This window comes from Balaenoptera borealis (assembly GCF_965194805.1).
Source record: "Balaenoptera borealis genome assembly, chromosome: 11".
NCBI classification, from domain to species: Eukaryota; Metazoa; Chordata; class Mammalia; order Artiodactyla; family Balaenopteridae; genus Balaenoptera; species Balaenoptera borealis.
In genome coordinates this window covers 55,099,964-55,117,098 of record NC_138868.1, presented here as the reverse complement: position 1 = coordinate 55,117,098, position 17,135 = coordinate 55,099,964, and the positions used below count along the sequence as shown (strand labels likewise).

Sequence of the window (17,135 nt, the reverse complement as noted above, 5' to 3'; positions counted from 1 at the left end):
GCATTATGGTAGGTAGGCTTAAAGAACACAAATTTATTGGCCCAGATTTTACTATTCACAGATTCTTAAATCACTCTGACAATCTTGGTTTTTTGAATAATGTTTTATGTGTTACTTTGCTCAAAGAATGAGCAAACGAATGAACAAATGGACAAGTATATAGACTGCAAGCCTTGCCTGGACATTGTACTAAAGATCAAGGGAATCAAAATCAAGTCCTGCCATTGTCAAAGGTTCTCATAATGTCCTTAGAGTCAAGATAATGAGTTTATCTCTGAAGGAGCCCATCTTCTGCATAAAATAGGCACGATTTTTCAACCAACCTTCAACAAAGCTCTCCAAAAGACTTACATATCTGATAGTTCTCTCTCTATATACACATATAAGTAAATATTTGATTCCATAAGATATGAATTAAATAACTGCAAAAATAGTCATGCCTTCCACTTAATTGCTTATTCTAACAAAAACTTGACCTTTCTAGAAAGCACTTTGAAAGCATGAACTTGCCTTCCAGTATATTATACAAAGAAAATAAGAACTTCACATAATAATTTATGTATAATGATGTTCATCACAGGATTATTTATGACAAAAAAAATTGTTAAGTAACCTAAAACACTCAACAATGAATAAACAGTTAAATCATGGTGCATCATATGAGAGAACACTGCATAGTCATTAATCTGGGGCGGGGGTGGGGTATCAAAATACATTTAATGGAATGGGAAAATGATATTATTATATGAAAAAAGATTAAAACCAATTATATTAGATCTAAATTTAATTTTAAAATTATACATATATACACAAAAACATTTATATAAAAATCTAAATAGAAAAAGGAATAAACAGAAATATATACACTTAAATTTTAACATATTTCTCTAGATGGCGAAAATTACAGGTTTTTAATTTTCTTTGTATACCTTTCTGTATTTTCCAAATTCCCCACAATAAAGGGGAAAATATCATTTTTTTAAAGCCTTCTATTCTTACAGCCAGGTGTTTGAATATATTTTAAGAAAAGCATTTCTTTTTGGTTGTGGGCTGGTGGGGGCACGGACTCTAGTACCCAGCATCTGATCATGGATGAAGGCAGAAAACTATCTAAATTCATCCAACCAGGCTTATCGGTTTACTGTGATAAGACAGGGATTGAAAACTACTAATAAACTAACCGATAATCCCAGTATCATGGAACAACAAGAGTATTATAAAATAAGAAAACTGGGGCTTCCCTGGTGGCGCAGTGGTTGAGAATCTGCCTGCCAATGCAGGGGACACGAGTTCGAGCCCTGGTCTGGGAAGATCCCACATGCCGCGGAGCAACTAGGCCCGTGAGCCACAACTACTGAGCCTGCGCGTCTGGAGCCTGTGCTCCACAACAAGAGAGGCCGCGATAGTGAGAGGCCCGCGCATCGCGATGAAGAGTGGCCCCCGCTTGTCGCAACGAGAGAAAGTCCTCGCACAGAAACGAAGACCCAGCACAGCTATAAATAAGTAATAAATAAATAATAAATAAATTTAAAAAAAAAATAAGAAAACTATCTTTATAAAGAATATTGATATGTAACATAAGGATCAGTTTAAAGCAGTCAGAAATGAGAGAAGTTCTTTAGAATTAAAGTGTCAAATAGTGAAGCAAAGGTTGAGGCAAAATGAGCTCCATGCAATGAATAAAGCTATTTCAGCTATGAGCCCAGTATATCCTATAGTGCTGAAAAAGTTTAAGAACTCTTCCTCTGTATACCCATACACTTGAAATAGCGACTAACCATGAGTTACTTCATATTTAAAAACAAAGGTGGATGAAATGTATACACGTGTAGGGTATATATCTCACTGCCTCTTTGCTTCTAGGGCCATGTGCTTGCCTGTATTGCTCTCACCTCATACAAAGCAGATAAATCATAAATAAGGTTTGAAAACAGAGGCTTCATGACATGTAGACATTCCTTCAAGCTATATGATATTAAGAATTCATATCTAAGTAAAGAAAAACCCTTATGGTCATAAAAAGCTATACACTAATAAAAAACATGATTACTTTTTGAAAAATGTTTAAGTATGTGCTCTATACTATTTAAAGATATTGTCAGGTAATAAATTATAATTTGAGTTTTAACTGTGTTATTTAAAATATCCTCTTAAAAGCTGGAGTATGATGATTCTTTCCCTACTGGTTTCACCCTCCTCAGTTTGGCAAACATTGAAGCTTACACTTAAAAAGTAGAGCCAAAATTAGCAGCTTTAAATATAGTGCTTTATGCCAATACCATGCCCTGCTTTGTTTTTTTTTTCACTCCTTGAGTTATCAGCAACATCATATTACTGCCAGGAACTTCAATCCCTTCACTTTAAAATGTTAGAACAATTCACCTGGGGCGTACAAAATACGGCTCGTCTACAAAAATGGTAGACAGTTAAAGTCCACAGGGTTTGCTTGGTCAGAGATTATTCACATCATTTTAATTAAAAAATAATAATCAATGAAAATGGATACCGTGTTAACATTCCACTTCAGGGTACACAACGCAAATATTGCAGGAATAAATGAGCCAATAAAAACCAGGTAAGGTTCCAAAATACCAATAAATATTAGCCTTTACTATCTGAGTAAAACATTTTTAAAAAGTAAATAGCCAATATAAATGGTGAAAAGCAAATAAAAATATTCAAGTATTTTTATTTTTAATATGCTAAAGTGACATTAGTAATTGAAATTATGAGATACGATCCCTCAAACATATTTAGACTAATAAATACTAGTTCTTCCACTATCTAGCTTGTATGGCTTTGGACAGGTCAAGTTCATCCTCTAAACTTAAATACGTCTGTACCTGTAGACTGGGGCTGATACCAACTATTTCAGAGTTATGAGGTATGAATGAATTGATAAATGGGGCAATACTTTGTAAATGAAAAATCTCTATGCAAATGTAAACCATAATCCTTCCATTCTGATTAAATGCAACTAAATGTTCTAAAACTCTCAAAAGCTTAAGATATGAAGATTTAATACTAGAACTAAAAAAACTATACCTAATCACTAAAACATCAGGACTAAAAACAAAGCTATAGATTTCTAAGCAGAAAACTGCGATCAAACAGAATCCTTCAACAGTGAAATGGTTTTCCTCTTATTGGTCACCTGTACCTTTAACGTATTTCAGATATACCTACCAGAAACTATATTACTGCTAATTATCTTGCCCCCCAAGGTAGCTAATGATTTGGGTACTACTGTAATAATGCTACCACTGGTAGTTTTCACGTAGGTTGCAGCTCCAGGGGTTGCAGCCATCCGACCTATAGATGGGCTCACTGTTGGCCGAGTATAGGTTGCCTGTGTGCCTATAAAAGGGAAAAGTCAAGAGAAAAACTTGTCATAACTTTTAGAAGAATGACGATTTATACAGTTTAACTATAATTCAACATAATCTACATTGCTTTAACTTGAAAATGGAATTTCAAGGTGTCAAGTCATTAAGTAACAATTTATAGCCAGTTTTCAATGCACATAGCAAGAACTATAGCCAACTCAATTTGAATTAATTTTACACGTAAAATTTTGTGATGTGTTGCATCAAATTACTAACCCCAAGAAAAAGTATAACCAAGTCTGTTCCCTTCTTCCACTACCCTTCTTCCACTAGTTTGATGCCAAAAGAAACTTAAATTTAATCATCTTTCCTGCCAGAGCATTTTAGGTATTTCTGTTATAGATTTCAAGGTCTCTGCATCTGTTTTATGCTGTCTCAATGCCAAACCCAACGGCAGCACTCAGCAAATAAGGCAGTATATTGTTTGCCTAAAATTTTATAAATTTTTACAGTTTTGTACTCTGTTACCCTCTAAATATATTTCCATCTTTTAAAGAGTTATTCCATCATTTTACTAGAGATTAAAGTTGAAGCTGCCAAGAGTTACCAGGAATATTTCTTTTTAGCCTAAAAAGTCCACTATTTACATATTTCCTCTTAACTGACCCATTAGAATATTTTTCTTCATATCTCTCAAAGGACTTTACATTCTTCCCCACTATTTCTAGGACTTTTTTCTTTCCCCAAACAGGAATTAAAAATTAACCAGATAAGCCTGTTGTAGTTTGTCACAAATCTGGTAACTCAGAAACACTATTCCTAAGCACTGTTTCTAAGTTCCTAACACTGTTCCTAAGAGCCGTTAGTTTTGGGGAGAATGAAGATAACTCAGATAACGCCTTCTTCAACTGAAAAAAATTTTTTCATGATAATTAGATTCAGGGGTCACTGTGATAACCATTTCAACAACCCCCTCCCAAGAATGGTTTTACCCAGTTAGTATTTACCGTTTTAAAATATAATCACTACCCAAAAAAGGGAGAAGTGGAAGAACATTAAGTAGAATTACTTTAAATTGATTACAAACATACATCTAAATCAGAAAAAAAATCTAGTGTAAAATAAATATGCTATGAAGATACACAGTTTGAATCAGTTAATTATAGCTGGAAAACATTTCAACTTAAGCTTTTGTTTTAAAATTAGAAACACTTATTCTAATATATATACATAAGCACAGACACAATATTATTTTTCACTACCTTTCCCTAACATGAGGAATCATATCTACATAACACTACTATCTTTGTACTAAATGGAGAAAAGTTTTGGGTGAAGAATGATAGATTTAATGCAAGAATAACAGTGTTTTTAAAGCATAGACTTTGCAAAGAGACAGAAAATAGAATGGACTGGGGGAAGGTGGGAATACAGAGTTATTGTTTAATGGGCACAGAGTTTCAGTTTGGGAAGATGTAAAAAGTTCTGGAGCTAGATGGTTGTAATGGTTGTAAAACAACGTGAATGTACTTAATACCAATGAACTATACACTTAAAAATGGTGAAAATGGTAAATTTCATGTTATCTATATTTTACCAAAGTTTTTTTTTTTAAAGCAGTTTTGGGAGTCAAACAGATCTGGATTCAAATCCCAGTCCTGTCTTTTATTGGCTGTGTGGCCTTGTGCATATTGCTTAACATAAGCCTCTGTTTTGTCTCTGAAAATGGAGATATTAAAGCCTAAGGGAGATAAAGGGTAATGCTTATACATACTTTTATATAATGGCCAATAGATGATAGCTTATAAACTTGAGAAAGGAATCATTTTACACTCTAGATTCTATTATCTAAATCTGGCCCTCTTCAAAAAGTTCGGTAAGAGTTATACAAATTTAAAATAATGGTACTGGCTAATTCTGACATTAATTAATAGTAATGGCTATTGAGCACTCTGTTGGGGACTTTACATAGCTGATTTAACACTTACAATAACTTTATGGTACAGGTTTTATGATCACATTGAAATAGACAATGGAAAAGACTGAGAGGAATTAAAGTAAACTGCTCAAGGTCACAAAGGGTGGTACTATTTAAAATGTTCTATACTGTCACTTCCTTGGGCATAGCCTGGATACTCTCATAACTGGGTAAAATGGCATCCTATGCTTTTCTCAGTCTGAGTAATGCTAACTACACTGTAAAGTAATATAGATTCTCAACCTCATCAGAGTGAGATCCTTGTGGGCTGGGACTGTGTTTTCATTCACTCAACAAATCCTGACTAAACACCTACTTACAGACTAGCTCTACATATATATGGTGAATAAAACAGACAAGGTCCCTTATCCTCATGGAGCTCATGGTCTAACAAGGTGAATAACATTAAACAAATCGACAAAAAGTAGCTAAGTAATTAGAAATTATAGTATGTGTTATAAAGGAAAAGAAGAGGACCATGACAATAGCAGAGAGCTAATTTCAGTTGGGAGGAGGGAAGAGTCAAGAAAGACCTCTTTGAAGAACTGTCTCATTAATCTCTATATTCCCAATGTCAAGTACATTGCTAGTACAGAGAAATTACTCAATAAGTATGATGAATGAATGGACTGACGCTCAAGAAAACTTACCAGTAGGAGTGGTTACCAGTTTAGTTGTCATAATTGCACCATTACTGCTAACCACCATAATAGGGGAATTGCTACTGGTGGGCAGAGTTGCTGTCACTGGTTTGGGTAAGATTTTACTTGGTTGAACTTGTTGTGTGATGATTTTAACACCTTTGAAAGAAGAAAGATAAATCTCAGTACAAATTATTTTTAATAACATGTGCTTTGTATCAACCCAAGAGGGCAGCAGTTACACACATTTACTGAGTCTTGCCTAAAAAGAGGCTTTTGTTCATACTGATGAAAGATATTCTTTTAACTTTTATTCCTCAAATTCCTATCTTCCCAAATTTCTCTCATTCAGAAATATAATTAAAATACCACAGAAGCTATTAACAAGTTTTAATGAAAAACAATTTTTCTTTTGTCTATGATCACATCATATAAGAGCTTTCAAACCAAATTAGCCATTGATCTGAACTTTTACAGACAAATAATCTGTGTTCCATGCAAATACTTGGGATGAAAGGATCAGGATAAGTCAAAAATAAAAGCAGGGCAGGAATAGGGATGCAGACGTAGAGAACAGACGTGTGGACACAGGGTGGGAAGGGGAGGGTGGGATGAACTGGGAGATTAGGATTGACATATATACACTACCATGTGTAAAACAGATAGCCGGTGGGAACCTGCTGTATAGCACAGGGAGCTCAGCTCGGTGCTCTGTGATGACCTAGATGGGTGGGATTGGGGGGTGGGGGTGAGGGGTGGGAAGGAGGTCCAAAAGGGAGGGGATATATGTATACATATAGCTGATTCACTTGGTTGTACAGCAGAAACTAACACAACATTATGAAGCAATTATACTCCAATAAAAAAAAAAATTAATGTAGCTTTTATATATTCTCAACTCTACCAAAGATTTCTCTAACCTCTTAAGACTATAAAGAGCAAGAACATTTTCTGTTTGAACATTTATTTTTAAATTGACTTCTTTTAAAAGTATTTAAATAGCTCACTTTGTCAAAAGTAAAGAATGCACTATTATTGCACCTACATAAAATATGCATGTGGACAAGAACTTGAAGGCAGTATATAAAAATAAAATTAAAATGTTAGGGTGGTGATGGTATGATATTTTTTACATTTTTCAAATTTTTAATTTAAATGTTATAAGTGTTACACTGCCTTTTCAAATGTAAGATGTCCATTTAAAAGAAATCTCTCATGTTAACTACAAATTTAAGTACTAATAATCGTTAACTAAGGAAGGAAATTTTTGGTAACACTTTTTCCCCACTAAACTTCACTGAAATAATTCATGGGACAGAATACATTTCAACAGACAACTAAAATTTTTATTACTTTTTTGGATGGTGATTTAGGTTAAGACGTTAGGAAGCAAACAAATTTATTTATTTAATAGCCTTAAATAATTTTAAAATACTTGTAGCCAACAAAGAAATTAAAATTATGACATCCAGGCATAATTAGGCAAATTACTTAATAATCTCTATGACTCAGTTTTCTCATCTATAAAATCAAGATACTATTAGTATATACCTTCTAGAGCTATGTGAAGATTAACTACATCACAGTTGTGAAGTGCATAATACACAGCAAGAGTTCAATAAATAAAGTATTTTTATTGTATAAATAAATTCTGATTACAATAAATCATAAACTGTGAAGTTGTAGGGAGAAAATGATTTCTAATATTACCTTATTAATGAATTACAATAATGCTTAAGGTACATAAAAAGAAACCCCCAAAGAAATAACCACAGAGAAAAAAATTAAGGAAATCATAAGACACTACTTTGCTTAGTCCTACACAAACAAGTTGAAAATTTGGATCAAATGGGTAATTTTCTAGAAAAACAGTATTTATCAAAAATTGACCTCAAAAAAGATGTATAAATAGACAAATTTCCTTGAAACAAAATTTTAAGAGCTCCTCCCCCTTCCCCCCCACATAGCAGGCCCAGATAGTTTCAGAGGACAATTCTATGGTCCTTTAAAAAGAAAATAACTCCAATGTATTTAAAACCATTCCTCTCATCACAAGAAAAAAAATATGTAACTATGTGGTGATGGATATTAATTAAACTTATTGCGGTAATCATTTCATAATATATGCATATATCAAATCATTATGTTGTACACCTCAAACTAATACAATGTTATATGTGAATTATATCTACACTTAAAATAAACCAACAACAAAAACCATTCCAGAGATTGATTTCTGACAAGAGAGCATGAGGAGCTCTGCTAACCTGCTAACCCAATGAAACCGGCAAAAATGATTTAAAAAAACAACCAATGAAAAGCTCTGGAAATGGTCCTAAGACCAAATGAAGAAACATCTATTCAAGAATACACAGAAATATTTGGTAAGAACAGTGAAATCTATGACATTTAAACTAACACCTGTTCCTCCTCCCTCCCTACAGGTGAAGCAAGGACTGCTCTCCAGACTGCTGCAGTCAAGAACACAGGGTTTCCTCCTACTCCAGCTCCCAGTTGGAGGGCTTTCTTCTGAGGAGCAGAAGGACTTCAGCTTATCTCTTTCTGCTCCCAGGCACCTGTTTTAAGTCCCAGGCAACTGCAGTCAATAGGTGGGTACTCCCTTCTTCTGCCCAGCCCCCAGTTCATGGAACGAAGGCTCTACCTTGGGCACAGAGCCTCTGAGAATACTGGGGTCCTGACCACCACTGCCCTGGCTTGTGAGGGAGTGGCTCCACCAACCAGGGGAAGCAAGCTGAGAGGATCTCAGGCTGCTTGCCCAATCTCCCACACTTGCCTTCACTGAGTGCTCAGCTCCTACAGCAGGGGTATCATTCAGAGAGAAGTCTGCCATTGACCCTACCCCTAGAGCTCCAGGGTTGCCTGAGGATAGAAACACGTCCTAAAACAGATAGCTCCTAGCCTCTTCCCAGAGGAACTGACTTCATCTGTAACAGAGCATGGAGAAGTTCAAGCCTAAGGGTGCTCTCAAAAACAGTGGAGGATGTGATGAAAGGCAACGAGAAGGAGAATCATGGATTTAATTAAGATACCTTCTAGACTATAGGCCAGATAGTTTGCAGGAGAGAACTGAATAGTAAGGAAGCTGAGAGGAACGCTCCTATGGTCAGAACAAATATCAAAAATGTACCTTTGAGATTATTCCTTCAAAGAAGCCACAATTTGGATGAGTTTGTAGAGCAACTTATGCTCCAGGAATTGTTGAAAAAAATAGAACAATCAGTTAGTGTAGTTTAACAGCTGGGTGTGGTCAGGAAAGAGGAAAAAGCCATACCAATATCACTGTCACCTCAGAATGGCTGGGTATACCCAGAGCTGTACCTCCCTGAGGAACAACAGCAGAGGCTTAACTTCAGCAAAATAATTGATCTAGTCACTAAACAACAAAGAACCATGCCAATAACAATAACAAATCAGGGGTGGGGGTAGGGGAAGATCAGTACCCAGCTACAATATATAATGTCTAATATCTATATATCTAACATCTAAAATATCAATGTAAATATCTAAAATGTCCAGTTTCCAACAAAAACTTGCAAAGAAACATGAAAATATGATCCACACAGTGGGAAAAAAGCAGGCAACGGAAACTGTGAGAGCAACCAGATGTCAGACTTAACAACAACAAAAACACTTCAAAATAGCCATTACACATATGTTCACAGAACTAGAGGAAAGCATGATTTCAGAAGTAAAAGAGGGTATGATGACAAATTCGCATCAAGTAGAGAATATTAATTAAGCAATAGAAATTACAAAAAAGAACCAAACGGAAAATGCAGAGTTGAAAAGTACAATAACTGAAATAAAAAATTCACTAGAAGGGCTCAAGAATAGATTTGAACTGGCAGAAGAAAGAATTAGCAAATTTAAAGACAGATCAATTAGAGATTATGCAAGCTGAAGAATGCAAAGAAAAAAGAATGAAGAAAATGAACAGAAATGTGGAACACCATTAAGTGCACAACATATGTAATGTAACTACAAAAAGGAAGGAACAGAGAGAAAAGAGAAAAAGAAGTATTCAAAGAAGTAATGGCTGAAAATGTTCCATATTTATTGAAAAGCAATAACTTACACATCCAGGAAGCTAGACAAACACTGAAGAAGATAAATACAAAGAGAACCACAAACAGGAACATCATACTAAAAATGCTGAAAGTCAAAGACAAGGAGAAAATCCTGAGACCATCAAGAGCACAACAATTTCTATTTACAAGGGGATTTCATTAAGGTTAGCAACTGACTTTTCAGTGGAAACAATGGAGGCCAGCAGGCAGTAGAATAACGTATTCAAAGTGCTCAAAGAAAACCTGTCAACCAAGAATTCGATATCCAGCAAAGCTATCTTTCAAAAAATGCAGATGAAATAGTCTTTACCAGATAAACAAAAACGGAGAGAGTCTGTTGCTAGCAGACCATCTTACAACAGACACTCAAGGAAGTTCTATGAATAGAAGGAACAAGAAACAAAACAATGATATCCACTCTTGCCAGTTATATTCAACATTTTACCAGAGGTTCTAGTCAGGGAAATTAGGCAAGACAAAGAAATACAGGGCATCCAGACTGTAACAGAAATTATCTCTCTTTGCAGATGATTTGATCTTTTATATAAAAATCCTAAGGAATTCACTATAAACTATTAGAACTAAAAAGTGAGTTCAGCTAAGTTGCAGGTACAAAATCAACAAAAAATCAGTGGCATCTCTACACATTAGCAATGAGTAATCCAAAAGATGAAATTAACAGTTCCACTTACAACAGCTACAAAAATAAAATACTTAGAAATAAATTAACAAAAGAAGTGTAAAATTTATACACTAAGAACCACACATTTCAACACTGTTGAAAGAAATTAAAGATCTAAATAAACACAAAAACATCCCATGTTCATGGATCAGAAGATTTAACATTATAAAGATGGTAATACTCCTCAATTGATCTACAGATTCAATGCAAACCCCATGAGATTCTCGGCTGATTTCTTTGTAGAAACTGACAAGCTGATTCCAAAATTCATACAGAATTGCAAGGGACCCAGAATAGCCAAAACTATCTTTTAAAAAAGAACAAAACAGGAACACTCACACTTCCTGATTTCAAAACAATGTAAGTCAATGGTAATCAAATCAACATACAAATAGACATATAATGGAACAGAATTGAGAATCCAGAAATAAAGTCATACATGTGCTCAGTGGATTTTCAACAAGGGTGCCGAGACCATTCAATGGGGGGGAAAACAGTGTTTTTAACAAATGGTATTGGGACAATCGAAGAGCCATGCGTGAAAGAATGAAGTGGGATCCTTATTTCACACCATAACAAAATTAATCAAAATAGATCAAAGGCCTAAATTTAAGAGGCAAAATTATCAATCTCTTAGGGAAAAAATAAGATAAATCTTTATAACCTGGGATTTGGCAAAAGATTCTTAAATACAATACCAAAAGCACAAGCAACAAAAGAAAAAATAAATTGTACATTACCAAAATTAAACATGTTTGTGTTTCAAAGGACATCATCAAGAAAGTGAAAAGACAACCCACAGAATGGGAGGAAATATTTGTAATTCATGTACCTGATAAAGGTTTAATATCTAAAATATGTATAGTAAAAAAAAAAAAAAAAAACTCATACAATTCAATGATAAAAAGACAAATAACTCAACTAAAAAGTGGCAAAGCATATAAATAGATATTTCTCCAAGGAAGATATATAAAGGGCCAATAAGCATATGAAAAGATGGTCAACACCATTAGTCATCAGAGAAATGCAAATCAAAACCACAATGAAATACCACTTCACACAAACTGGGATGGCTAGAATCAAAAAGTCAGAGACTAGCAAGTGTTATCAATGTACAAGTGGATAAACAAAATGTGAATTATTATTTGGCCATAAGGAGGAATGAAGTACTAATACATGCTACTTCATGGATGAACCTTGAACATTGTTAAGTAAAAGAAGCCAGTCACAAAAGATCACATATTATATGATTCCATTCACATAAAAATCCAGAATATAGAAATCTAGAGACAGAAAGTAGATTAGTGGTTGTTTAGGGCTGGAGAGGTTGTCATGGTGAGTAGGGAGTGATAGCTAAATGGTACAGGGTTTCTTTTGGAAGTGATGAAAATGTTCTAAAATCAACTGTAGTGATGGTTGCACATATCTGTGAATATACTACCTACCACTGAACTGTACACTTTACATCGGTTCATTGAATGGTATGTGAATTATATCTCAATAAAGCTGTCCTTTAATAGAAAAAATTCCAGAGCATTTTAAAAAGGAAAACTTTACAATTCTTTCTTGTAAGCACACATACCATTGAAACTAAAGCCTGACAGAGACTACAGGCAAAGAGAAAACTACAGACCAATTTCCCTATGTCTATCGATGCATTACTATCCATACCTCATACTAGGTATGAGGCAGTGGTGAAATGGTACAAACTTCCAGTCAAAAGGTACAAACTTCCAGTTATAAGATAAGTAAGTGCTGGGGACGTGATAATGTGCAGCATGATGACTACAGTTAACAATACTGCATTGTATATTTGAAAGTTGCTAAGAGAGTAAATCTTAAAAGTTCTCATCACAAGAAAAAAAATTGTAACTATGAGTGGTAATAGATGCTAACTTATTGTGGTAATCATTTTGCAATAGATACATATATCAAATCATTATGTTACACCTATAACTAATACAAAGTTATGTGTCAATTACATCTCAAAAAAAATAATAAAATGTTCCTATCAAAAAATAAAACAAGGGGGCTTCCCTGGTGGCGCAGCGGTTGAGAATCTGCCTGCCAACGCAGGGGGCACGGGTTCGAGCCCTGGTCTGGGAAGATCCCACATGCCGTGGAGCAACTAGGCCCGTGAGCCACAACTGCTGAGCCTGCGCGTCTGGAGCCTGTGCTCCGCAACAAGAGAGGCCACGATAGTGAGAGGCCCGCGCACCATGATGAAGAGTGGCCCCCGCTTGCCACAGCTAGAGGAAGCCCTCGCACAGAAACGAAGACCCAACACAGCCCAAAATATAAATAAATACATAATAATTAAAGGTGCTAATAATTACAAAATATAATAATAAATTAAAAAAAAAATAAAACAAGGGACTTCCCTGGTGGTGCAGTGGTTAAGAATCCACCTACCAACACAGGGGACACGGGTTCGATCCCTGGTCCGGGAAGCTCCCACATTCCGTGGAGCAACTAAGCCTGTGCACCACAACTACTGAGCCCACGTGCCACAACTACTGAAGCCAGTGCACCTAGAGCCCATGCTCCACAACAAAAAGTAGCCACTGCAATAAGAAGCCCACACACCACAACAAAGAGTAGCCCCCGCTCGACACAACTAGAGAAAGCCTGCGCACAGCAACAAAGACCCAACGCAGCCATAAATAAATAAATAAAATAAAATAAAATAAAATAAAACAAACAAAAAACTGAAAATGTCAGCATCTCCCAAAGTCCTTTTCTACCACCAAATAAAATCCAGCTTCAGTGGAGGAAAAAAATCCATTTTCTTTTCTTAAAGATATTAAGTACGTTAAGAGGCTTTTTCGTCTCCCTGTATCTAAGCCTCCATCCTACCTGTCTTTCTATTCAATACTTTTATGATTCGATAACTTAACAGTAATTGCCTCCTACCCCTGTGTTCCCACTGTGCTAGAGATGCTTTCAATAAACTGCTAAATTGTTATACCACAAACTTCTTCACCGTACACGATGTCTTTTAATCTTAGCACCTCTGCCCATGACAAATTTATGCCAGATTCACAATATGGCCTCTAACACAAGACTCCCCAGACTAATTTTTCCACTGCTCACTTCCCATAACCCCAGTGGGCTCAAAGTCTGGGTTTGTTTCCTCGGCTTCCTTTATCTCTTCTGAGAGTTCACTGAAAAAAACCTCTTCCTGCTGCGCAAACAGCTTTTTTCTCCCTTCTCTATTCCCAAGCACCAGTTCTCTCTATATAAGTATTTCCAACAGGAGGGTCTCAAAATATATTTTGGAATTAAAACTCTCATGCTTGAGGAAACTGTATGTGGAAGTGAATCCATATATATCGCAATCTTCAGAGAACTGGTGACTGGGGAAGAATTACCATCTCCTGAAACATTTTCCATTTACCTGACTCCTGTTTGATTTGAATGGTAGGCTTGATACCAGGTGGCAAAGGAGACTGCTGAGGCTGTTGCTGATGAGATACTGGAGAAGGCTGGGCCACCTGTTGCTGTGTCTGTTGCTGTACTTGATGTAACTGCTGCTTAGGAGACTGTTGATGCTGTTTAGGAAACTGTGCAAGAATCTGAGTTGGGGCACCCACTAAGCTTTTGGGAGAAGGAAGTCTGGTTGATGCCATTTTGATTGCTGATGTAGATACACCTATAGAAGAGTAAGGATTAGAACATTTAATAGTAAAACATAATTAAAGCTACTTCTGGTTATTGTAGTAATAGTTTAAAACTAGGTAAATCAACAAAAATAATGATTATTAAGCACCTAAGTGTCAGATATAATGTGTATGGTATTTTACATATTTTATATCTAGTCCTCAAACTTTGCAAGGGCGGCATCATTGCTCTAACACTCAAAAAACTAACTGACTTTCCCTTGGTGAAGAGTCAAAACAAAAGAAACAAAGTATCAGGCAGGATGTTCTCACACATGTCTCTCAATAGGTTTTTCTCTTAAAAAACATAGGTTCTCAATGTGAATAAAAGAACAGGGGTGGGATAGGGAGGGTGGGAGGGAGACGCAAGAGGGAGGGGATATGGGGATATATGTATACGTATAGCTGATTCACTTTGTTATACAGCAGCAACTAGCAACAATGTAAAGCAATTATACTCCAATAAAGATGTTTTAAAAAAAAACAAGAACAAAGCAAACTAGGTTTTGAATCTTATTTGTAATACAGTTTTTCGAATATTACTTTTCAGGTTCTAATGAGTCAACTTAAACATAGCATTAGACAAAATAATTCACACTGAAACATTCACCTTTTTAATTATTCAGCATGGCAAAGTACAACAGCTTTTCTATATCTCATTTCCAATAATCTACAAATAAAATCATTTCTTGAGAACTGGGTCATTAAATAATCATGTGAAAAGTTACAAGTGCGCATACTATTCAACATATCCACAGCAAAAAAATTCTCCTGATACAAGGTTTTAAGACACTTCTTTTCAATGCAATACTAATATTAGCAAGCATGCGTAGGTAGCAAATACCAACAATTTTCACTAAAGATGGGTAAGCCTGACAGAAATTCTTCCCTCTCCAAGATTTTTCATCAGTAATCTTATAATTCATCAACAACACAATAGGACTATTATCTGTAAGTAAATTAATACTCCTCACAGGAAGAACCTAGACTATAAATCTCCGTATCAATTTTTTGAGCACTGATAAAACAATGAAAAGAAACTGATAAATTGATGGCCTAATGACCAAGTTCCAATTATCAAATAGGCTATTTCACTCCTTCCTCCACCACAGCCCCACTATGACATTTACATTGTATTACAGAAAAAATTTTAGATAATATAACATTTTTATGTAAAATGTTTCTGGAGAATAATAAAAATGAAGAAGAAGCCTTGAGTAGTCACTCTGACTCTCTCAGGTTCCCCATATGTTGAATTTTCCTTGCCCTATAATTCTCTAAGGGTTGCTATATGGATCAGGTAAAATCATAGATTGAGGAATAGTTTGAGAGAAGACAAAAGAAAGATGTAGTCAGAATCACCTGGAGGGCTTACTCACATTACTTACACATTCTCCTGCCTTGCCCACCCCCATCCCTCCCTGAATGCTAGGATCTTGGTGACATGTGTATGTTATACTGCTTAGTTGTACCGAACTAGATTATCTCTGGAGCCCTTTTCAGTACCAACATTTTATAACTTAATGAATATAAAGTGCTATTCAAGTAAAAGACACTATTTTTAAACTATTTGAAAACTTTAACCTTTATATTGCATTCATAATGAACTCTTGTATTAATTGAGGTAAACTGTGCACATGAGTAACTCCCTAACTAATCTACGTTCTCTGTATCCTCTTATATAGGAAAAGTAGCTAATGTAAAGGCAGTCAGGGTGACTTCAGAATCAGAGAACTGTGTTCAAATTATGTCTTCAACACATAAACTCATAATAGCTGTGTGATCTTATTAAAGTACTTAATTCCTTTAGATATTTATTCATTCAATAAAAACTTACTGAGCATATACTTTATGCTATATCCTTGGGAAACTCTTTTGTATCCATGAAACAGTCCCTACCTTCAGGAAGGTTAGAGAAGACAATCAAATGATCACACAAATCTATCATTACAAATTGTAATAAATGTTATTTTTGTTTTAACAAATAAAAAGCCCCCTTCCTCTTCCTTTTGCTCTTCGATTCACAAAAATTTAGCGCTAAAGCCATCAGATGCTGCAAAGCACAATGGACAACTAGATGGCTAAGCAGAATAATGGCTAAGCATGGGGTGTTAGAACCCACTGCAGAGACTGACTGAGCATGGGAGTCAGAGTCCAAGTAGGTTGAGGAAGGAGTACATGCTGTGGGAGCTCAGGGTACAGTGCCACATATAGAATTAGAACTCAGGTAGGATAAAGAGGGGTTCCATGAATGTCAGCCACCTAGCACAGGGTCTCAAAGCTTGAGCAGGATGCCCACAGGAAGGGGTGGGATCAGAGTCCAAACTGGGTGAAGAAGACTTCTGGGTAGGAGGGTGGCCTGGCACAGGTGTCAGAATTGAGCAGGGTGAGAAAGACATCATGCAAAAGGGTGACATGGGGAAAGTGTCAGAACTCAGGTGAAGTAGAAGTCTGCAAGATGTCAGAACCTGACTGGAATGAGGAAGGTATCTGCATGAAGGTAGAGGCAACAGCAGCAACAATGACAGATTGGTTATAGAGTGGGGAACTGATAAAATAAGTAAGTATATGAAAGATAATGGAAGCTAGGTTTTTGAAGAAGAAGGGAGAAAACTAGAATTAACAAGCAGAGTTTGAAATTGGACATATCAGTATGGACCCAAAGTTTTCAACATATAGAAATAAATATAGATGTATATATGTGAGTGTGTGTATAAATCTACATGCAGACACACACACACACACACACCCTAGCAATGAG

At 35.7% G+C, this 17,135-nt stretch overlaps 1 protein-coding gene across 14 annotated transcripts in view; it reads right to left on the bottom strand.

Moving 5' to 3' along the window:
• Nucleotides 1-17,135, bottom strand: part of EMSY (EMSY transcriptional repressor, BRCA2 interacting) — an 81,490-nt gene that overhangs the window by 32,677 nt on the left and 31,678 nt on the right. For all 14 annotated transcript variants that reach the window (XM_082342267.1, XM_082342270.1, XM_082342272.1 and 11 more), the window contains 3 exons: nucleotides 14,113-14,367; nucleotides 5,955-6,104; nucleotides 3,187-3,357 (listed from right to left, as the gene is read on the bottom strand). In XM_082342267.1, the coding sequence (XP_082198393.1) occupies nucleotides 3,187-3,357; nucleotides 5,955-6,104; nucleotides 14,113-14,367 (576 nt within the window). The remainder of the gene's footprint in view (nucleotides 1-3,186; nucleotides 3,358-5,954; nucleotides 6,105-14,112; nucleotides 14,368-17,135) is intronic.